At 45.7% G+C, this 22,553-nt stretch overlaps 3 protein-coding genes and 1 long non-coding RNA gene across 5 annotated transcripts; 2 read left to right on the top strand and 2 right to left on the bottom strand.

Annotated features, from left to right (window-relative positions):
* Positions 1-3,570: 3,570 nt before the first annotated feature.
* LOC118213434 lies at positions 3,571-6,820 on the bottom strand. Its single transcript, XR_004762420.1, has 3 exons — positions 6,537-6,820; positions 4,415-4,476; positions 3,571-3,693 (listed from the first exon to the last, which is right to left on the bottom strand). It is a non-coding gene; the product is annotated as an uncharacterized LOC118213434 (long non-coding RNA).
* Positions 6,821-6,874: 54 nt separating this feature from the next.
* On the top strand, positions 6,875-11,335 carry LOC118213433 (MOB kinase activator 1A-like). The gene is made up of 6 exons (XM_035392406.1): positions 6,875-7,121; positions 7,949-8,115; positions 8,775-8,868; positions 8,983-9,116; positions 9,206-9,369; positions 9,839-11,335. Exons 1-6 carry the CDS (start codon positions 7,108-7,110, stop codon positions 9,914-9,916), a joined length of 651 nt encoding a protein of 216 aa, XP_035248297.1. The 5' UTR covers positions 6,875-7,107; the 3' UTR covers positions 9,917-11,335.
* Positions 11,336-11,962: 627 nt separating this feature from the next.
* Positions 11,963-15,770, top strand: LOC118213432 (nodal homolog). Its single transcript, XM_035392405.1, has 3 exons — positions 11,963-13,799; positions 14,322-15,094; positions 15,536-15,770. The coding sequence occupies exons 1-3, from the start codon at positions 13,454-13,456 to the stop codon at positions 15,686-15,688; spliced, it is 1,272 nt and encodes a 423-aa protein (XP_035248296.1). The 5' UTR covers positions 11,963-13,453; the 3' UTR covers positions 15,689-15,770.
* Positions 15,771-17,550: 1,780 nt separating this feature from the next.
* LOC118213317 (eukaryotic translation initiation factor 4E-binding protein 1-like) lies at positions 17,551-22,534 on the bottom strand. 2 transcript variants are annotated; one of them, XM_035392181.1, is made up of 4 exons: positions 22,437-22,534; positions 21,980-22,182; positions 19,621-19,812; positions 17,551-19,062 (listed from the first exon to the last, which is right to left on the bottom strand). In XM_035392181.1, exons 2-4 carry the CDS (start codon positions 22,113-22,115, stop codon positions 19,031-19,033), a joined length of 360 nt encoding a protein of 119 aa, XP_035248072.1. In that variant the 5' UTR covers positions 22,116-22,182; positions 22,437-22,534; the 3' UTR covers positions 17,551-19,030. The 2 variants fall into 2 exon arrangements, with proteins under 2 accessions (XP_035248072.1, XP_035248073.1); XM_035392182.1 differs by having other exon boundaries at positions 21,980-22,492.
* Between the last annotated feature and the right edge of the window lie 19 nt (positions 22,535-22,553).

Here is a 22,553-nt window from a genome sequence, read left to right as displayed (position 1 = left end):
TGTGTGCGTGTGTGTGTGTGTATGTGTGTGTGTGTGTGTGTGTGTGCGTGTGTGTGTGCGTGTGTGCGCGCGCGGGTGTGTGTGTGTGTGTGTGCGCGCACGGGTGTGTGCGCGTGTCTGTGTGTGTGTGTGTGTGCGTGTGCGTGTGTGTGTGAGGCTGTAGCCACAGGATGCAGTGACAGCAGGGGTGAAAAGTGAAGGACTGGTGCTCTGCTTTGTCGCTAATGGACCCGCCAGCTGGGGGGGCTTTCTTCTGTCTGTGAGAGTTCAGACACCTGACCCATGCCACAAGGGGACCGACGCCCTATGACAGACAGGACCAGGAAGTGATAATGCACACAGGGCTGGAGTGCTGTATGTGTGCGTGAGTCTACGCGCGTGACCTCCCATTGAAAGCCTCTATCAGCCTGACAGACACATATCAGCTCACCGGGGGAAAAATAACCATGTTCAGGGAAAGGAATTTAGGAAAGAAGCAGGTGACACAGTCGGAATAATGTAACCAAGGTGGGTCTTGGAGGGTGGGCGGCATCTCAAATCAGGAAATGAACTTGGGTTCCTCTGAACAGAGGCACATCTGCCACAAGTCTTTCTCATTCCCTCGGTCCCTGTCGTCAGGACTGTATTTCCATAATTCTTCATGCTCAACAAACAGCTCACAAATCACGTTGTATTAGCACCGTTTTGCAGACGATCTCGTACAGAGCGATGTACATTTGCATTGTATAATTGGAGATTTTACATCACTGGTAAAAACAGAATAGGTAAATGGAGGAGAGAGCTGCAGCAGAATGTGGGGACAGCACCAAAGCCTGCAGCAGAAGCCGGGCTGAACGGGTGTGGAGTGACAGACAGATTCTTCCGAAGCAGAGGAAGAATCTCCTCGCCCAGCGCGCCACCGTGATGTTCTCTGCGTTTTTTTTAAAGATTTATCTAGCACCTCTCTGAGGGAACCGCTGCTCCCCGAAGCCCCAAAACGGTGGTGTTGCCAGGGGTGAGAGCGGGACTTGTGGATGTCAGCCACTTCCTCCTGACGGCAGATGGCAAAGTCCTCCGCAGAGGAAGTGATAGGGGAGGGAACGGGCTGAGAAGGGGAGGGAGGTGGGGAACAGCTTGCAAGGCTCAGAACCAAGCTTCGAAAAACTAATAAAACTTTACTCGCATAGTGAACTGCTTACAAAAGTTCCACGGCAAGCCAGTTCACACATCATCAACTCACACTTCACGCAATATCAACTCTGTATCAGTTTTAAAAATTCGGTAAAACATCCGTGACAATACCAACAGTAAAAGAGGGCAGTAAGAATAAGGGGGAAAAATAAATGGTCTCAAAGAAAGATGAAAGTGATTCGTAAAAGCAAGGCAAAAAAAAAAGTCCTTTAAACCATGTTCAATGCCTTGTAGCTTTGCACATGATATCCACTGTCCCCGTCCTTGGAAAGTGGTTACCCGGGGAAACAAAAACTTCCTGGCACACAAGATGGTCTCGGAACAGATTACGCGCAGCGCCTGGGTGACCAGCCCGTTTATGCAATCTGTCAGGACAGATTTCGCGATTGACAGCATCACAATTCGCACTCAGATCTAAAGGATCTAAGGCAGGCATTTGCGTCAAGGCAGAGTCTAAGATCGTTCACAACTTTAACTGGGGCCGTCTGGGCTGTGCTCGGCACAAAATCCAGACTGGAGTCTCTCAGAAATATTATTACAGTTAAATAAGCCAAGTCATTCAGCTGAAAAAGGACAGCCTTCCTTAGAACTTTACTTAGAACGGTTATGTTACAAATTGGTCTGTAATTACGAATTACTGAAGAACTCCGCCACCTCATTCTTAAGGGGAGGGTTATAAAATGGCGGTTTTAAGTGTAAATGGGAAACAGCCTGTCTGCAGGGAGAGGTTGACACAGAGCCAGGAACGTCTCCTGATACACAAATATTCATTTTAAAAAGGTGATTTGATTAAAAAAAAAAAAAAAAAGTTGACCTCCGTGGAGGTGATAGCTGATGGAAATGAAGAGAGCAGGGCCTGGCAGGTGGAGTGGGCAGCAGCGGCCCTGGATATTCACCATGGGTATTCAGCATTTCCTCTGCACTGGCTGTAGCCTGGTCCTGCCAGACTGGAGAGTGATAGACAGCAGTGGAGTGTGTGTGTGTGTGTGGCAGGGGGGGGTAGTCAAAACAGTCTGGAAACAAGAGAGGGAAGCAGGAGACATGGGTTCAAGAGAGAGAGAAAAGGAGAGAGGGTGCGCCATAGCATCTGTGTAGAGATGAGGAAGAGGGAGGCAGTAGTTTTGGAGGAGAGGGTGGAGGGTGAGAGGTCTTAGAGCTTGCAGCAGACAGGGGCAGTGGGCATGGGTTTTGGGGTGTTAAGTCGGAGGAGAAAACGAAAGTCTCATAACATTCAGACTTCATTTCCGAAGCCCCAACCAAAATCAATCACGGTCATTCATTTTTACTTCACAGGTTCAAAGACCAGATCCAAAGACAATGTTCAGATGATCATGAGAGGCCCCCATGTAAACGGCAGGTATCGTTTCCCTGTATCAGACGGAGTTAAAATAAGGACGGTTCTTTAGCATGTTCCCAGGAGCAGCCCGCGTTCAGTCCTAAAACCTCCATACTCAATTTTCCCAGAACTCCTGGGTTGTGTCAGAGAGAGAGAGAGAGAGATAGAGAGAGAGAGAGAGAGAGAGAGCACGGCTCCTTGAAAGGTTCATCAGCAAAGCCTGCCTTAATTATACACTGCGCTAAATTGCCATTGACAGGCTCAACCATGTGCAAGATTGCCATTGGTGAGTTGAATATTAGGTGTTGGATTACCGGCGGGGAGTTCACTTCAGAGATGACACATTATAATACAGAGGCTTCTGTAATTTAACACACCTGACTGCACTGTGGCTCCACATAGCGCTGTTCTAATTATGGACCATCCTGGGGAGATTACTCTCGCACCAAAAAACTCTGCAAAGGGGGTGCCGCACTGAGAGTGTTCACCCATATACTCACCCACTGATATTCACCCGGGTGCTGCACTGATGGTATTCACCCGGGTGCTGCACTGAGGATATTCACCCGGGTGCTGCACATGGGATATTCACCCAGGTGCTGCACATGGGATATTCACCCGGGTGCTGCACATGGGATATTCACCCAGGTGCAGTACTGATGATACTCACCCAGGTGCTGCTCAGAGGTTTTGTTGTTAAGAGTCTGGAGTCCCTCAATATATTCTGCAAATCTTTGTGCTGGATCCCATCCAAATTATGGGAAGTCAAACATAAACGAGTAACACTCATTTGAGAAAATGGATGCTTCATTAAACTAGAAACGTGACATTGTTGCAACCTTCATCAGAAGTGATGTTAATAAAGTTAAGATAATAAAGCGTTTATTTTATAGAGAATGACATTGTTATGACCATATTTTATAGCAGCGTGTTCTCTTTGAATTTTGATTGATTGAGAACATACTGGCTCTCGTTTGTCAAAATTCAATGGCACTTATGATTTCACTTTTTTAGGAGAAGACAACTAAGTGTGAATGTCAGCAGTTTTTTATTTTTCCCATTGTGAGTGTAGACAGGGTTCCATAGGATTGCCATGGGCGCGGTTTACGTATCCGGTCATGGCCATCGTCCCAGGCGTTGCCATGGGCAACGTGACGGGCACGGTCACGGGCACAGCCACATGGAAACTATGATGTAGTTCGAGAGGTCCCAGATGAGGTTCAAGAACAGAAAGATACTTACAAAATATTCATTTCATAATCTGCAGAATAATCTAGCACATCCAATAATAATAAAATGAAATAGCAAATTAAATAACCATACCCCCCCCTCCCCTCCCCCCCCCCCTCCCCTCCCCTCCCCTCTCCCCCCGTCATGCTAATAAATACACACGTCTCCTGTGAGGATTATACTAATGCAGATTGTGCAGCCCATTTCCCTCAGCGACCACGGGGGGAGTAGAGGTGACTCCAATGTCGATGGTCAGACCCGATCGCAGGCCCAGCTGAAACTCAGCCACGGCCATTATCGGGTCTGATAAGCCACACAGCTCGTAATTAAGCTCAACGAAGCGCGCCGCTTGCAAAGGTTAGCCCAAGGTCTGACAGATTGGCAGGCTCCTCAGTCCCCTTGCTTACCACAGTTTGACACATTTTGCATGGCCGAGCGCGAGAGTGGCAGCGTTTAGCATCTTAAGAAGTTCCTCACAATCCCCCCCCCCCCCCCCCCCCCCCCCGTCTTAACCACGATGGCAGTTGACACACTGGGGTACCGCCCTCACCACAGCGCATTCGGAGAAAAGAGGAAGCAGCCAGGAGCAAAAGACTCGCCAAAAATGCCACCTCAGAGGGCATTGCCCTCTCACGCACACAGAAATATGTGCAGACTCACATCTATTCAGTACCTTACCTTTCAGGCAGCAATGTCTGCACACAAGAACACCGCTGACATTCACAGCCATGCAGTGCCACCTATTGGGGAGTCGGAATACTGCAGCTGAATTCCAGTTTCCAAGACTTCCAGTCCACAATAAATAAACAGTGCTTGTTCTACCAGTGAGGCATTCTTATTATCCATCCATCCATTATGTATACCCGCTTATCCTGGTCAGGGTCGTGGGGGGTGCTGGAGCCTACACCAGTGTGCACTGGGCGAGAGGCAGGATTACACACTGGAATGGCACACACCATTCACTCACACACTCATACCTATGGCCAGTTTAGAGACTCCATGTCTTTAGACTGTGGGAGGAAACTGGAGTACCCGGAGGAAATCCACGCAAACATGGGGAGAACATGCAAACTCCACACAGAAAGGCCCAAGCCGAGACTCGAACCCACAACCTTCTTGCTGTGAGGAATACGGTGCTACCCACTACACCACTGTGCTATTATTATCATTATCAGCCATTTTATTAAGTTTCTCCCTTGGGACTATTAGTAGAGATTAATTTATGTTTGTTACACATTCAGTAAAGTCTGTTTCCTTCCTGTTCCTGGTCTTTGAAGTACCCGTGTCCAACGCATGCCATTTCAGAAATATGCTCTTGTTATAATCAAGCAAAACCTGCTGTTGCTCAGATACATGCATAAATGCAACAGAATATTAGAAATGTCAACTGTTGATGAAACATAATAGATATATTTGCACCCCTGTGACTCTGACCAGGATAAGCGGGTATAGATAATGGAAGGATGTATGCACAATTTTTACATTAAATGAGCAGAGCAAGGCATGTCATTTACAATTAACTATAAATGTTTCAACAGCTGTAAAATCCACAAATCACAACAACAACAATATATGGGTAAACATGCAACATTCATTAAGAAATTCATGAATATTGAATGTTTACCAATATAATGATAATGACGGGAATAAATGGAAATTATGACCGTAATTAAGATGACAGATGTGTACAAAATAAAGGAATCATAAAGTAACGCAATTAGTCTCTCCTGCTTTTATATTCCCCTTGGGTGATGTGTGATGTGAGCATATTAACCTGGACTATGAGTGTTTGAACACACACACACACACACACACACACGCACACATATACACACACGCATATACATACACACACGTACAGACACATATCCACACACACTCAGACACACGCACACATATACATGCACACACACACAGGAAATAAGCAATAGCAAGAAAATAAATAGTGGGGGAAGACTGTTCCAGAAGCAAGAAGACAAGTCTAAAGTGCTAAATGAGACTGGAAACTAATTAAAAAAAGTGTGTGGAGCTGTAACAAGAGAACAGAGAGCTACAGACACTTCACTTCCACCCCGGACCCAATTATGCTGCAAACTAGAAAGACAAGACTGGAAAATGTCCAACACAACCCAGTGCGCCTCGGCAGAAAGGCACTAAGGAGGGCTCTTTGGTCGCTGAGTAAAGAGACACTTGAAGGCTGCATTGTAAATCCCTCCTTCACATTCTTCTTTCCTCATCAGCGCAGTCTAACTCTCAGGCCAAACCAAACCAAGCCTTGTATCACTCTGGTTGTTTGGCCAATCCACCGTGTGGGCATAAATGCAGCTTCGGGGTTCTAGCATATGGCTAACGTCCATAGTGCAGGAACAAACTGCTCAAAAATCTAGAGATACCCCTACACGGGGTAGAAAAAAAACACCCTAGGGTAGGGCAAAACACAACTATGTGGTGACTCGCTTCATTGATGAATATGATGACTTTGGCAGCAAAATCTTTTTTTAACAATTCATGCATTCCACAAAGAGGATGTGTCAAAGATATGAAAAAAAAAAAAAAAAAAAAAAGTTGTGGTTTGTTCTACCCCGGGCAGGGGTATTTGAAAAGCTAAAGCCCTCTTTGAGGGTTTATTCCTGCACTATACAGATGAATCCCATTCTCTGCACTCATGCACTCAAAGGAGCGTTCCAGTCAAGTCTTGTGTAGACTTCCTGCGCCCTCTACCAATCCTTCAAAGCCCGCATCTTTGCAGACTTACAGATCGACGGAATTACCCGAATTTCAGTTCAGGGCAATGACGTACCTGGCATTTCTTGTAGATACGCGAGGAGTATAATTTGCTCATTAAAAACTACGAAAACATCCTCTTTCTTTCTGTGATGGACCGAATTGGTTAAATGCACCAGCATATCCGCGTATTTTACTCGTGTTTGTTACCAGCAGCAACCACCCGCTAATTTCTGAAACTTCAAACACGTGTTAGGCTACTGTGGATACAATTGTGTATTGGTAGCTAGATCTCTAGGAACAGCGTTGTATACGAGTCACCACTAAGATAAATTAACAACAATCTGAACGTCCCGAACTGCTGCGCATTCCAGAAGACGGCAGTCTATCTCACCTCTCGCGATAACTAGAGACGCTAGGGAAAGGTATCTTGCGTTTACACGGGTAACAAGAGAAGTTTGGGTGGTCTGGGAAATCGAGTGTACAAACAAGCGGACATTTTTCGAGTAGCGAAGTTAAAGAAAGTCTTATTCACCGAATTGCCTGTCAGACATCAAACGCAAACCAGTGATCGGAGTTCTGTGAGATTTTCCGTTGAATCTTTTCTTCGTGTCAGCACAGAACAGAAAGTTAGCTTGTCTGCTGCCATGAGTTTCCTTTTGTGAGTATAGAAAAACGAGATGCGCTTTTCCTGTTTCGAAGCGAAATAACGACTATGTTTGCTGCACCAAAACGTTTAACAGACTGTTTTATTCAGACGTCTTGCTTTAACTGAGTCGAACATTTTGGTTCTGAGTCATTAACATTCCATTTTCTGTCGAGATATTTTAAGTTCTTCCTGTAACAAATAATAGTTTGAGCAAGGCTACGTTTCAGTGCTTTAAAGTGTTGCGGAGTGAGACTGCAGGTTGGGGGCGCTTCCGATGACGTTCAACAGACAGTTAGGCGTGCTGGCAAACTAACTCCGCACTTATTTACTTCATAGTAGCCACATCGTCCGCTTTAGCAATAGCGCTTGTTATTTCTGAAGCGTGGGTGTAACCGACCTGACTTTTGTTACATTAGCACCAGATGGACTGTTATGACGAGTGGCCTTTCCCTGTCATTACCACAGTCTACGATGCTATAATTAGCGAGGCCGTTAGAAGTCAGTTGATGCATTTGGACAAGATGGTTATTTTGCATTAGCATTTCTTTTATGTATTTATAAGACCCGTTTTGTAGATGACCGTGTTTCTGTAGACTTATTATGGACATTTTGTATAGAGTTTGCTACGGACAGCAGTAGTACTGACAGATGAAACATGGGGGCAGTTATATATAGGTTGAATACAATTATCTGTTATAACTACACTTGTTGAAAATTGTGCATTATTACCAAAATGTGTAATAACTAGAATGGGTGCAACCTTTCATTACAAAATGAACCGCATTCCAGAACTCTCCTTTCTCCCTTCTTCATTGCACACCCCCCCTTCTCCCTCTCAGCGGAAATCGTTCCTCAAAGACCTTCAAGCCAAAAAAGAACATTCCAGAAGGCTCCCACCAGTATGACCTGCTGAAACACGCAGAGGCCACTCTGGGCAGCGGGAATCTGCGGCAGGCCGTCATGCTGCCGGAGGGAGAGGATCTCAACGAGTGGATCGCTGTTAACAGTGAGTCTGCCTCTAAGTGCTGTTAACAGTGAGTCTGCCTCTAAGTGCTGTTAACAGAGAGAGCCTGTGACTATGCGCTGTTAAGAGAGAGAGCCCGTGACTATGCGCTGTTAACAGTGAGTCTGCCCCTATGTGCTGTTAACAGTGAGTCTGCCTCTAAGTGCTGTTAACAGAGAGAGCCTGTCTATATGTGCTGTTAAGAGAGAGCCTGTGACTATGCGCTGTTAACAGTGAGTCTGCCTCTATGTGCTGTTAACAGAGAGAGCCCGTGACTATGTGCTGTTAACAGAGAGTCTGCCTCTATGTGCTGTTAACAGTGAGTCTGTCCCTCTGTGCTGTTAACAGTGAGAGCCTGTCTATATGTGCTGTTAACAGTGAGAGCCTGTCTATATGTGCTGTTAACAGAGAGAGCCTGTCTATATGTGCTGTTAACAGCGAGAGCCTGTCTATATGTGCTGTTAACAGAGAGAGCCTGTCTGTATGTGCTGTTAACAGAGAGAGCCTGTGACTATGCGCTGTTAACAGTGAGTCTGCAGGACAACTGTATTCACCCATGGACAAAAATAGCCTGCAATCAATGCAGCAATGGCTTCAGTTTGTTTATAACAAAGAAGTCATTCAAATGAGTGAAGGCAACGATGCCATTTCTTGCTTTTCAGCCGTGGATTTCTTTAACCAGATAAACATGCTGTACGGCACCATCACAGAGTTCTGCACGGAGATCAGCTGCGTCATCATGTCCGCAGGGCCCAGGTGAGTGCCACACCCGCCTCCCGGCCCTGCTACTCCATTAGGGGGTCAAAGGTCAACGTGAGCCTTAAACAAATGGGAGGTCTGGACGAGAATGAGACGTTTTTTAAATGACAGGTACGAGTACCACTGGGCCGACGGCACCAACATTAAGAAGCCCATCAAATGCTCCGCCCCCAAATACATCGACTACCTGATGACCTGGGTGCAGGACCAGCTGGACGACGAGACTCTCTTCCCCTCCAAGATCGGTCAGTGAGAGACGCGCACCGCGCCAGTAGCACACCTCTGTTCGCACGCGCTCCGTATGAGTCTGTACTGTGTGTCTGTCGCTCCCCAGGAGTGCCCTTCCCCAAGAACTTCCTGTCCGTGGCGAAGACCATCCTGAAGAGGCTGTTCAGGGTCTACGCCCACATCTACCACCAGCACTTTGACTCAGTCATGCAGCTGCAGGAGGAGGCCCACCTCAACACCTCATTCAAACACTTCATCTTCTTCATACAGGTAACACACACACACACACACACACTCACACATGCACGCACGCATGCACACACGTACACACCTCATTAAAATGCTTATTCTTCTTCATACAGGTAACACACACACACCTCATTCACGCACTTCACTTTCATACTGGTAATACACATGTACGTGCACACACAAACACACACACACACAGAAAAGCACCTCATTCAGGAACAGACTGAGCACGGCCTTATACCTTGAGTACCTCGTAGAGCTGCCAGTTTTCTCCAGATTTGTGCGCCTTTTTCACCTATTCATCACCCATGTTCTTATTACCTCCCTCCCTCCCTACTTCACATTGTATATCCTCTGGATATGTAGCGTATTTATTGTGTCCTTGAAATGTTTTTGCTGTATATATATTTTTCATTGCATGAGCTCCTTATTGCTTAGGAGAGTAATGTGTTGTCAGTTAGCATACGGTGTGCGCTTTGTGTTTGTGTAGGAATTTAACCTGATAGATCGGAGGGAGCTGGCTCCACTGCAGGACCTGATAGAGAAGCTGGGCTCCAAGGACAGATAGGCCCCTGAGCCTGGATCTCTCTGTGACTCCCCCCTGTAAAAGTGTCATTCTCTGGATCTCCCTGTAAAAGCTCCTCCCTGTAAAAGGGTCAGTGCCTGCTCCTCCCTGTAAAAGGGTCTGTCCCTGATCCTCCCTGTAAAAGGGTCTGTCTGTGATCCTCCCTGTAAAAGGATCTGTCTGTGCTCCTCTCTGTAAAAGGGTCTGTCTGTCATCCTCCCTGTAAAAGGGTCTGTCTGTCATCCTCCCTGTAAAAGGGTCTGTCTGTGATCCTCCCTCTAAAAGGATCTGTCTGTGCTCCTCCCTGTAAAAGGGTCTGTCTGTGATCCTCCCTGTAAAAGGATCTGTCTGTGATCCTCCCTGTAAAAGGATCTGTCTGTGATCCTCCCTGTAAAATGATTACATATTTTTTCTGATGTCCAAAAATATTTTTCACATCCAGTTTTTATTACTTTATTAGAATGAAAAAGCAAGACTCTAAAGCAAGTTTGGTGTCACTTTTATGGACAGAATTTCTGTTTTTGTTTTAATTACTTTTAAGAAGTATTTTTAAATGTTTCATACAGGGGTTCCCGGTTCATAAATTGCACTGATGGACAGTGTATGTCACGTATGTCAAAGGTATCATTTCTATTAGGGATTCCTCAACTGGGACCAACTTTTGCCTATATACATCAGAGGCAATACAGTCCAAGCCATTTTTGATTTTAGTATTAAATGATATTATGGATGTTTTTTTTTTTAAATCTTATTTTCCCTCCTCATTGTAATAATTTTACATTTGGTGTTTTTTGCACAAGAATTCAGTTTCATGAGTTTATCATGCGGTCAAACAATTTCATAGTTTTTATTTATTTTTTATCCTGAATTTTTTTTAAAAATGACTGTGTGTAATAAAATACTTTAGGTTTTCTTACTCAAATTACTGGGTATACTTAATTACCAAAATGTATATCATTTTCAGGTATAAAATGTTTATCAGTCAAACCTTTGGATTGTATATTCATAGAACAAAGTGTAGTTCGTGATGAGTTGTACTAGTCGGACGATTCATGTCAGAAGAAAGTTATGAATCTGGTTGTGAGGTGTGGACTTCTGTGCAGGGGACACAACTAAATGTGAATTCATTACTTTGAGTTACGTTTAATGTAAAACTTGAAATGCCTTTCTAAGTGTATGTAATGTAAACTATTTCTTTATTAACCGAAAATGCACCACATTTGAGCTGAAAAATGAATATTTTAACACTTGAGAGTACATGAAAGTGTTAATTCGGCGAGCAAGGGACTGTAGTATATTTTGTTTTAAATGTGTGGTACATAAGCAGAATATTTTAAAGACGTGTAATAAAGAATGTATCTTTAAAAAAATGTTACAGTAATATAATTGAACTTTTCTGAAATAAATATGGGCAAAATAAAATCGAATGTGAAATGTCTGTTTTACGGGTAGGCACACTTATACAGCCCGCTTTCCTCTTTTTAGTTATTCCTTTCATCTCATTTGTGATTCTCTGTCGTGATTGGTTGGATTACAAAACACTTCAATGGCCAAATTTGATTGATCTCCCTTCTGATCTGATGTAGGATCTAAAGATGGCGATTCATTTTCCGTTAAGCCATAGTTCTATCTTCCCCCGATTATTTTTCTTTTCGGTTTTTCGATTGGCGATCATTTACGTTTGATATTGTTCATCTGTCAGATAAATAACACGAAAATTACAGTTTGTAATCCAAATGACATAGGCTACACTTCCTTGAAGGTCTTTGTTTCATTGGAATACCCAGAATGACAGTTTCTCAGCCGTTTTGAGAATGACACGGCCAAATTTGGCAGAAAATCCCACTATTATGCACTGTCAAAATTCAATTGTGTTCTGTACCGTTAATTTTATAACTTTCCATCTATTATTATTATTTTGTAATAATAGTATTGCCGAGAAACACCGGAGTAAATGTATCACTCTACATACAATTTAATTGTATTAGTCTCTAATTAGAACTGATATAGACTGCAGTACATATACAACTAAGAACTATTGTTATTATCTACAGTTCATTTTGTTGTGGTTTGGAATTTTCTATCCACAGTTGATTTTTCAAACTTAAGAGTCATTAATCTTACTAATTTCCGAATGCTGACCACCCTCAAACCTTGCAATCACAATGCATACCCATAGAAATATACAATAAGTAATATGCAAAAACAGAGTTTAAACGAAGACTTATGATATAGACATTTCTGATATAGTTCACGTAGCCTAGTGTTTCTTCGGTGTTGCAGTCTATAATTTACAGGTAGAAACTCATTTTAGGTTATTTAGGTTTATTTCTTACTGTTGCTTGCCGATAGACTTTCCATCAGTGACATAATAGCACATTAATCGAATGTAGCCTATTTCATGTTTGCGTTTGAAATACTGATGGCGTTAGATAATACTCTTCATTTCTATTCAGGGCCAGTATTAAACTAAGTGTGACGTTAATGCACGGCTTTGATTATTCATATTTGAAGATCATCAAATACGCTCTGCTCCCGGAGTCACTTTCATGCTGACAAGTGGGTGCGAATTTACTTCCCCTTTCAATGAAGAAGAAACGTCATCTCTAATAATGGAGCCAATACTACAAGGAAAGCCTATACTTCCTATTTGAGAACAGATTCTAATTTTTTGCGGTTCCGAAGCTTATAAGTTTCAAATGGAAATGTAGGCCTATAGTCTTAAGCGTCAGCGAATCAGTGAAGATGGAGCCACTACGTATTTTTGTAGTCAAGTTTATCCTACAATCATCCCCATTTACGTGCAATAAATTGCCGATTAAATGTAGCCTCTCTGTTTTAGAATTCAAATAAGATAAAAAAATAAAATAAGAACATCAGACGATATAACAAACTTTACTGTTTTATTTATACCAGTGATTAATTTAATCTACCCTTCTATATGACATTTATTAAATCATCGAAAACTGTACTTAATCGCAAGGAATTTACTGGTTAACTTCAGTTGTTTTACTTATTTGTAGTCCGAATGATGTGAAAATAGTTATAGCACGTCTAAATTAGCTCCGACTTTTAATTGCGTCATAATTATGCTCGCGTGGCTAGCCTCCAGTCGTTAATCAAACCCCCTTTCTCCGGCTCTGATTAATTTGACTAATATTATTGTTTTGCTGTCTAATCAAAGGGGATCACGAATATACATCGCTTACAACAGCAGAAAGATCATGGTCCTCACACCTCGTGCATATGAAAGGTTGGTTGGTTTCGAGAGACGGCGAACTTGGCAAAACGGGCCCTTTTATCTCATTTGATAGAGACAACGTGCAGGGAAGATCAGGGAGAACTTCAAAGGCTTTTCAATGACTGAGATTATCAAAGGACGACTGACCTCTATATACTAGACCACCTTCAGCACTACAGCACTCCAAACAGCACAAGTCAGAGGAAAGAGGACAGAGCATTACCTCTCTGCATCTCCTTCTCTACCTTTTGCATTACATTACGACGGACAATTTGAAAAGTGGACTTTTAACGGTAATCATGGCGCCCTTCGTCTTCTGTGTTCTCTGCCCACTGCTCGCCTGCTGGACCAGCATCGTGAGCTCTGGGTCGATTCCTGTGGAACTCGCTCTCAGAAAAGCGCTTTTGCAAAGGGCTCGCGGAGCACACCGATCCGGTTCAAGTTCCCTGGCGTCTGCTTCCAGTTTCGCGTTAAAAACCCCTGGATTCCATCCCAACGGATACCCGCTGTACATGATGCAGCTTTACCGAACCTTAACCGCCGCAGACCGCGTTAGAGTGACACCTGTCAGCACCACCAGAAACACAGGCCACGAGAACCCGCTACTACACGAGGCTGACTCCGTTCTCAGTCTCATAGCGAAAAGTGAGTATGCTGTATTTAATTTGAAATGTTTTACAATATAATTCTGTATATTTATTTAGCTATCTACGCATATCCTAATCAAGTCGTATAATCTTCGAAGCTGTTCGTGTATATATATTTCAGCCAATGTTAAAATTCAGATTCCAAATCACCACGGTGCGTTTTTACGCACGTTTACGCACGGCTATCCTGTAGAATTCGAGCTGGTGCAGTCCTGTTTCAGGTGGATGGAGTTTGTATTCGGGCTGCTTGTGTGTGTAAAATGTAGACAGCGATAGGGGCCTCAATACGTCATTTATCCACACATCCACTCTAGTGGCGATTATGGATTATATCCTCCCTGGTTGCACTGGCTTGAATAGTAGGTTTCTCAACCTTGTGCGCACGATTGTTATTTTTTTGTTTGTTCCTATTATGAATACTAAATGTAAGTTAGGTTAAATGCAGACACAGCTGAGGCTGATTCTGCAGCAACTTTTACTGAGCCTGTTTCTAACCCTCTGCTGTGTCTTTTTTATCCAGGTTGCTTCCAGGTGGGGGAGAGGTGGACAATCACCTTCGACATGTCCGCCATATCGGCGAGGGACAGCGTCCAGCTGTCGGAGCTCCGCGTGCACCTGCCAGAGTTTTCCGCCGCCAAGCGCGTGACCGTGGACGTGTACCACTCCCTCGGGCAGGGCTGCGGGCACGCGGGGCCCTGCCGGGAAGAGCGCCTCCTGCTGGGCAGCTTCGGCGCCGTGCCGGGCGCCACCGAGTCGGCCTGGAAGGTCTTCAACGTGACGGGCATTATCCAGGCCTGGCTGCGCCGGCAACGAGGGGGGGCCACGGCGGCCCGTCGGGAGGGCGAGCGGGACGAGGGGCGGGGCGGGAAGGTCCAGCACCCGACGGCCAACCGGGTCATGATGGTGGTGTTCTCCAAGCAGACCGCGCCACGCGACGGGCAGCGGGCGCCGACGCTCATCCGCGCGGTGGAGAGCTCCAAGTACGTGGCCCAGGAGCGGCCGTCCGGCAGGGAGCCCGCGGGCCGCCGGCACAAGAGGGACCGCAGCGGCGGCAGGGAGAGCGTGCGGGCGGCGGGGGGCGCCGCGGCCGGCTCCTCCCCCGCCGCCGCCACCGCCTCCGAGCCTGGCCGGGGCCCGCTCTGCCGGAGGGTGGACATGTGGGTGGACTTCGACCAGATCGGCTGGAACCAGTGGATCGTGTACCCCAAGCGCTACAACGCCTTCCGCTGCCAGGGCGAGTGCCCCAGCCCCGTGGACGAGGACTTCAAGCCCACCAACCACGCCTACATGCAGGTGAGCAGCGCACCCGCCTCCCCCACTCGTATACACACGAGCTAACTGATTCAGCACATCTGTAGTCTGGAACCATTTGGGCTCCATTTGCTCTTTTTTGGGCTCTTTTTTATGTGATTTTAGAAGTGACGGTGTAGCGTAATGGTTAGGTTAAACTAGGCTCATGACGTTGAGATTTCAGGTTTGACCCCATAAGGGTCACTTAACCCTTTGAAAAGTAGGTTTTTTTTCTTCTTTGTTTCCCCCCCTTAGTCGGTTCTAGAACTCCATTGTTTTCAATTACCAGTAGTGATAGTTACATCAGCATTAGACTGTTTAGTTAAACGACATTTGCATATCGGTTATCTTACACCTCAAATAGTTAAGAGGTGTCACTGGTTAGCTTTGAATAGCAGTGTGGATTTGACTGACCTGAGGTTTGTGTTCTGTTTGTTTTCGCAGAGCTTGCTGAGGATGCATCACCCGTCGAGAGTGCCGTGCCCGTCCTGCGTGCCCACGCGGCTCAGCCCCCTCTCCATGCTGTACTACGAGGACGGGGAGGTGGTGATGCGGCACCACGAGGACATGGTGGTGGAGGAGTGCGGCTGCCACTGAGCGCGCCCCGCGACGGCCCGGTATCGGACCAACTGCAAAAAAAAAAAAAAAAGCCAACGCGTCGCCGTCGGCCCAGCGCTGGCCCAGCGGCGCGCGCCGCCTCTGCGTTGTCTAGGCGACCGGCCCGCGTGTCTGCTGCACGCGGCTCAGAGACTCCCAGACAGGAACGCCGCTCTGAGGCCACGGGGAGGAGAAACTAATCGAAATACATCTTTGTATTTTTACAAAGGTGTTTAAATCTACCTGCATTGCATTTGGTACTTCATACGAGCTCTTTTGACTTGTATCGGATAAGCGGATAAAGTTCGACAACCTTAATGCACTGATATTTAAGATTTAAGTTTGCCATGTGGATTTGTAGTAAAAATATATCATTTTATAAATGTCAAGACCTAATGCACCACATTTGTCACATTACTTGGAGAGATCACAGCCAACTAGGTTTGAGATGAATGTACTTGCTTGCCCCGTTTCTGAATGTAGCCTTTTAAAAGAGCACCTACCTAGTCAAAGTTATACTTTTATACAGGTACTTATGATGTATACACAGTTCTATTTTTGTAAAGTGATCATGTGAGAAATTCATTTAATAAAGAATCATTTTCCAACACTTTAACTGTACAATGGTTGAGATTTGTCAGTGTGTCTTCATGCGAGCGAATATGGTACATGAACTCGTTCAAAGGTACAGGACCGGACTCGACGACATTCATATCCAAGGTTATTTTTTTTGGTTGAGAAGTACACTTATTGTAAGTTTAAGAGGACCCGGAGTGCATATTTCTTTTCAGGAAAACATTTGCCATTCAAAAGACACTTGACAGCCATTACGTAAGTTGTAGGTCTATTTTCATCTCTGATGAGTACAAGTTGCCACAAACTCGTTTCGGCCAAGCCCACAAGGAAGTGAAGTCCACATCTTGGCCACGTTATTCCAGGAGTGCTGCATTCCACCGTCCACTAGCAACCATATGTGGCAGAAAAGACATAGATTTCACCCACACCTATGTAGCATCCGCTGCACATTTTATCTGTTGGTCTGACCCAAGTCGTTTTCCTTTGTGTCGCAGGCGCTCCACTAAACATTGAAACGCTAACTAATTAATTCCACCTCTTGAGAAACGGCTGTATTTTAGCCTACGGCTTCCTCGCTCTTTTGCCAGTGCACATTCCCCTGGTCTACACTCATCGTCCACACATCATATTAATCCCGGGTCTTTCATCATGATATTTACTAAAGGCTATGAAAGCAGGTCATTAGATCATCTGGGCACTATGTTCAGAGTTAAGGGCAATAGATAACTAATGTGTATATTGAAGAGTTAAGTCTCAGAAAAGACCATCGATTTAACGAGACATTGGAGTGTTGCATCAATGTTTGGCTTCGCAAGCAATTTTACCGCCTTTTCCAAAGCGTGGGAGTTTGCGTTAAAAGTTTCTGGGGATACTTTCTTAGTTTTACTCCAGCCAAGCGTGACCCTATTTTGAGGGTTAGTGAATTTCAAATAACCAGAAACACTTCCGTTGCCAAGAATATCCCTTCAGGGAGAAAATGACAAAATATCAAACTTGCATAGCTTTTTGAGATTTCCCGAGTTGCTCCATGTCACTGGACAATCATAATCTCCGTCATATTGAGTAACCTGAATGGCCAGGCTCTTAAATTTACACTAAATTTACACTAAATAGCGCAGCTCTGGAGGTCAGTGTTGTGGCCATCTTGATCCTGACCATTAAAGCTTTTTTTTCTGTACAAATAATACCGGACCATTTAGGAAGTTGTGTTTAACAGAGAATTTCACAGTTTTGTGGCTTTGCATGGGGCTGTATATTGTTTGAAAAAGAACACAGAGACAAAGGCCACAAAATTACGCCAATGTTTTATTTTCTGTATCGAATTCCTCTCCTCATCTGTCAGTACAACCTTGTAAAATGTCTTCGTTTCTCAGTGTGTAAATTCCACTGCTTCAACGGAGCAGGCAAAAAGGTATCTTACATTCTGAAGTATGACACTTTGGGTGGAAAAGATAATTTTTGCTAAATTACAGGAAACAACTAATATTACATAGGCAACATTGTTGGGAGGTGAGGAAGGCCATGGTTTTAAGAAAAACAGAATTAAAATTTGAAACAATGAGGATGAAAAAGAGGAAGATGAGGAGAATAATATGGGTTGTTAATTCTGGAATAAAACAGTCTATGGTGTACCCATACAGGCACTTGTCTCAAAACCGAGAGAAAACAGATCAATTTAAATAAGTAGCTTATTTAAGTACTTAATTCCGGCTTGGTACAAAATACCATGGCTCTGTCACAGTTGATATGAACTCCATTATAATGGATATTTAATAGATTTTTTTTTTTCCATTTACTAATTTGCTGCTCGCCAGTAACACAGACAGACGGAGCTAGCAGGACAGACGGACAGACCCCTCAGAAGAGCACTGTGGGTAATCTGCCCTCAACCGCTGACTAAGGGGCAGTTACTGCTACTGTTGATGACATCATGTAGTGTTCAGGGGCACACAATACCCAGTGTGCTCAAGGCTCTGAGGACGGACAGTGAAGACAGGTGATACTGAGACGGGTGATACGCCCTCTAGTGTCCACACAGAGTCACGGCAACAGATGAAACCGAAGGGATGCACAGCAGGGCTGCCCAACCCTGTCCTGTAGGTTCTCATTTCAACCCTAGTTTGGCACACCTGACTCTACGAACTAAGCAACTGAGCGAGATCTCTAGCTGTTTTAATGAGTAATGAGGTGAGCTTTGTTAGGGGTGGAGTGGAAAAAGTACAGGACAGTAGATATCCAGGAACAGGGATGGGCAGCCCTGATGTAAGGTACAGTCGCTCGTGAGACAACCGGGGAGTGTGACGGACGGCGTAGGGGAAGGGCTAGTGGGGTGAGGAGGGGGTGGGGTAGGGGTTGTGCGCTGGTTTGGCATCTCCTATCTGGCTCTGGGTTTAGAGAAGGTGTGGTGTGGAGTGGATTTAGGAAAGGTGTGGTGTGGGGGGGGGGGGGGGGGGGGGGGGGGGGGGGGGGGGGGGGGGGGGAGAGGAGGGTAGGTGTGTGCGCATCTTAATTCCTGACAGCAGCAGAGGTGATGGGATTATTTCAGTAGTATCAGAGAAGAGGGCCAGGAAAGGTTGGGGGTGGGTGGATGGGTGGCTAGGGCTGAATCTTTTTTTTTTTTTTTTGGGGTGGGGGGAGGTGCTGGGTAAGTGCTGGGGAAAGGGCGGGAAGTACATGGCGTGAGCACCCATTTCCAGTTGACTCTTCCTCTTTCACGGTCTTCATTGCTTCCAGAATCAAAGCCGTCTCCACCTTTCCTGCACCAGCTCAGATGTCCATTTCAAACTGTGCGTCGTCCCCTTCAAAAATCAGAAACACGGGACACAGGAAGTCAGCCTAAACTGACAAGCAAAATCTACCTGCCTTTCATATTTTTTAAAAATGATTGAACTATCAAAATAATCCAGGAACCCAGGCATGAAACACACTGTGATAAAGGCTAGCATATGTAAACCACTGGCTTCGCTTTCCTTATGAAATTATGCTTCAAAATATGCAGCTCCCTGGGCTACAAATACAGAACCAGACAAAGCAAGATACAGCCACTGAGCAGTTATGGGTTTCTGTCATAACAATCCTGCAGTGGGTTGTGGGAAAATAGGGGACGGTCGGTGGAGAAGGACAGAACCACGTGTTAATCGGTAGGCCTCACTTTAAAAAAAAAAAACAGCAGGCTCAGACCCGCCTCGGCCGGGCTGACTGTAGAGAGCGTGCGTGCGACGCGCACTAATGCGCGCGGCTACTTCCTTCCTTAAAAAGGGTCGCGATCCTCTGACCACAGGCTGCTCCGTGTCTGACACTCGCACACTCGCTGAGAACACGCCCGGGCCGGGTTCCGGCTCCAGCGGCTAACTCACCGGCACCCTTGTCCGCGGGGGCGGTGTGCTTGCTGTTCAGCGCCGGTTTCGGGGAGCCCTTGTCGTTGTTGATGTGGGCGTTGGCGGGGCTGGTCACCCCTGGAATGTCTGGGAGGCACTGGGGGGGCGTCCTGGCCAACGGGGAGCTGCGGCACTCCAGCAGGAACTTACGGTCGTAGATTATACGGGTGCCTGCGATTGGAGGAGAGAGGTGCGACGGAAAGGCTGTTATTCACCTATGGATGTTGAGCAGTTAACAGTCAGATCATCACATTTTCCCATAGTGATAAAGGGTACGGGGACCCTCTTAGTGCAGTGTGGATCTTGGTTTCGTTGTTCCATCGGGGGGGGGGGGGGGGGCACTAAAAGGCAATTATTCTGTTCTGAAATTATTCTGTTTTCCAGGTCTTGGTGCTTTGCATTGCTTATTATAATTAAATAAATCACTATGTGCAGCGAGTAGTCTACTTCTAAAATGTATAAAATGCACTTGCCTTAAGGCTACTGTTCTGATGCAGAGCAACCAACTGAGAAAGAGGAGAGGGAGGGGGAGAGGGAGGGAGGGAGGGAGGGAGGGAGGGGGAGAGAGAGAGAGAGAGAGAGAGAGAGAGAGAGAGAGAGAGAGAGAGAGAGAGAGAGAGAGAGAGAGAGAGAGAGAGAGAGAGAGAGAGAGAGAGAGAGAGAGAGAGAGAGAGAGAGAGAGAGAGAGAGAGAGAGAGAGAGAGAATACAACCAGTGTGCTGTTTATTTGGGGGTATGGCGCAACTCTTTCACTATAAATACATGCCACTCGTTAAGTGGACGCTTTATTTTCACAGGGGTATATATATATGGTGTCTGAGGGGACAGAGAATTTTCGCTGGGGTCACATGTCATTGCCAGAAGCACTGTGTGCAAAGAACCAAGTTCCCACTAGCTGCGGCATGCCCAGTGGCTAACACACAGTCCCACGCGGGTCAGGCTAAGCCGCGACTCCCTCCTTCTGCCGTCCGTTGCTTCTGTTTAGTTAGCCATTAACAGAGACTCGGCAGCCCTGAATACGTTCGTGCGAGAGAAGCACGTTGTTTACATCTCCTGCAGCAGATGGCCTGAAGCGGGGTCAGCTCAGACCGCCTTCCCCCGTCAACAGCTGGACGCGTCCTGGGTTATAACCGCAGACTAAAGACTCCGCCCGCAGTGCTTACACATTGTGGGCAGGTGTGGGCTGCCCCCCAATTACCTGGCGAAACCGAACAGCTCGGATGACTGCTCGGCTCAGAAAAGCAGAAGAACGAGTCAGTCTCTGTGGCAAGATACGCGTCACACGACAGCGCCCGGTTTACTTTCTTCATCTAAATCTTTTCCGCCCGTGAAGCCACTCGAACCCCGCCCCCGAAAAAAAGATAAACACCAATCGTAATGTGGCGAGCACAAAAAGTTAAAAAGGGCCTAGAACAGGTTATCTGACGCTAAACCCAAGCTACACGAGTTAAAAACCGGTTTGTTGCACTGCGGAAACAAGTTGATTTGGACTTAAGAACACAGAGGGTAAAAAACAAACAAAGTGATCATACTGTTGTTATCCGTTCAGTTCGTTGAAGGTCTGTGGTCTCTCGTGTGCTGATAAGTTTTTTTCCAGCTTACTTTTCACTTGGTTTCGAACTCTACACGTCATATGCAGAACTCACTGGGTTTTGCATGTGCGTGCACATGACCGTTTGACACAGATATTACACTGACGACACGAGTACGAATGACAGGAAAGCATAACAACACTAGTACAACACTGCCTGCTGCCCTTGCATTTAAAATAGGTAATCTGCATGCATTTACGTAAGGAGGCTATTTCCTAACAGGCTATAGATCTATGACATCGGTGACAATTGCCCCGTCGCGACATAAGAAAATCATGTTTAACCCGTTGAGCATGAAACGACAGAATTGCACCTACTGCATTGAGTATTTCCGAGTGCAGTTACATGATACGTATGGCTATGTGTAGGCAGTGACATCTAAGACAAATGGCACGTCAACGCACAACAGAACGAAGCGACAAGTGTTTACCTTCTAGAAGGAGCAGGAGCTAACGTCAACCTAACATCAGCTGTAGTGGTTAGCTCGTTTCTTAACAAAACGTTAAAGACAGACCACCAACAAACTAGTATTACGAATGTCAGTGTATTCTGTCACATTAGAATTAAAAAAAAACCTTAAGTAAACAGCTGCGTGTAGTAGCTAGCTGGCTGGCTAGCATGTCACGTAGCGACCCACTATTAACGTTAACAACACCTGCAACACACGCTCGCATTCTAACGCAGGAGAATGGAGTACTTATTTTTAAAATTAGGGATTTGTAGGAATGAACGCGTTTTGACCTTACCTCCGGGGGTTGTGCTGAACAGTGTCCCTCCGGGTGTTGTGGAGTAATCCTGCGGCATGTGCGCAGGGTCATTGATGGTCACCCGCCTGGTAGCCGGGATGGCTCGGCTAAAAGTCTTCTGACAGCCCGCGGACATCTTCACAGTAGGAGTCGGCGACTACTGACCAGATGCAACACTGCGCTCTCAGTCAACGATGAGCAAACTAAAAAGAACAACAGCAATACCGCTAGCTGACAAGGGCAGGGCTAACTAGCTACTTAGCAAATTAGCATATGGCTAGAGTCTGCAAAACAAAAACAAAAAAGCAACCCAAAATCTACACCTTTGCAAATTGAATGACGTCTATTTACAAAAATAAAATATGCTATTTGCAGCTAATAACACTACAAACAATGCTATCACACATTGCCGCACGCAACCCAACAAAACAGGCCGAATTCTTTAGCTAAACCTCACCACGTTCCTTCCACTTCGTCTCTCATCACACCACGCACATGCACTCCACAGAGCCAAGGCAGGAAGGAACTGCATTTAATATGAGAAACACGCCACACGCGCCCCTGTCGGGGCTTA

Source organism: Anguilla anguilla, chromosome 14 (genome assembly GCF_013347855.1).
Source record: "Anguilla anguilla isolate fAngAng1 chromosome 14, fAngAng1.pri, whole genome shotgun sequence".
Lineage (NCBI taxonomy): Eukaryota > Metazoa > Chordata > Actinopteri > Anguilliformes > Anguillidae > Anguilla > Anguilla anguilla.
Note: the sequence above shows the minus strand (reverse complement) of the source record. Positions and strands in the feature narration are given on the sequence as shown.

What these genes read in the sequence shown, in the direction of transcription:
- LOC118213317 (XM_035392181.1), bottom strand. Translation starts at nt 22,115, where the DNA reads ATGTCCGCGGGCTGTCAGAAGACTTTTAGCCGAGCCATCCCGGCTACC. An exon ending in GTTCAGCACAACCCCCGGAG is followed by an intron (nt 19,813 to 21,979) that starts GTAAGGTCAAAA and finishes CTCCAATCGCAG; the next exon opens with GCACCCGTATAATCTACGAC. An exon ending in CCCCGCGGACAAGGGTGCCG is followed by an intron (nt 19,063 to 19,620) that starts GTGAGTTAGCCG and finishes TGATTTTTGAAG; the next exon opens with GGGACGACGCACAGTTTGAA.
- LOC118213432 (XM_035392405.1), top strand. Translation starts at nt 13,454, where the DNA reads ATGGCGCCCTTCGTCTTCTGTGTTCTCTGCCCACTGCTCGCCTGCTGG. An exon ending in TCTCAGTCTCATAGCGAAAA is followed by an intron (nt 13,800 to 14,321) that starts GTGAGTATGCTG and finishes TTTTTTATCCAG; the next exon opens with GTTGCTTCCAGGTGGGGGAG. An exon ending in CCAACCACGCCTACATGCAG is followed by an intron (nt 15,095 to 15,535) that starts GTGAGCAGCGCA and finishes TTGTTTTCGCAG; the next exon opens with AGCTTGCTGAGGATGCATCA.
- LOC118213433 (XM_035392406.1), top strand. An exon ending in TCTCTTCCCCTCCAAGATCG is followed by an intron (nt 9,117 to 9,205) that starts GTCAGTGAGAGA and finishes GTCGCTCCCCAG; the next exon opens with GAGTGCCCTTCCCCAAGAAC. An exon ending in ACTTCATCTTCTTCATACAG is followed by an intron (nt 9,370 to 9,838) that starts GTAACACACACA and finishes GTGTTTGTGTAG; the next exon opens with GAATTTAACCTGATAGATCG.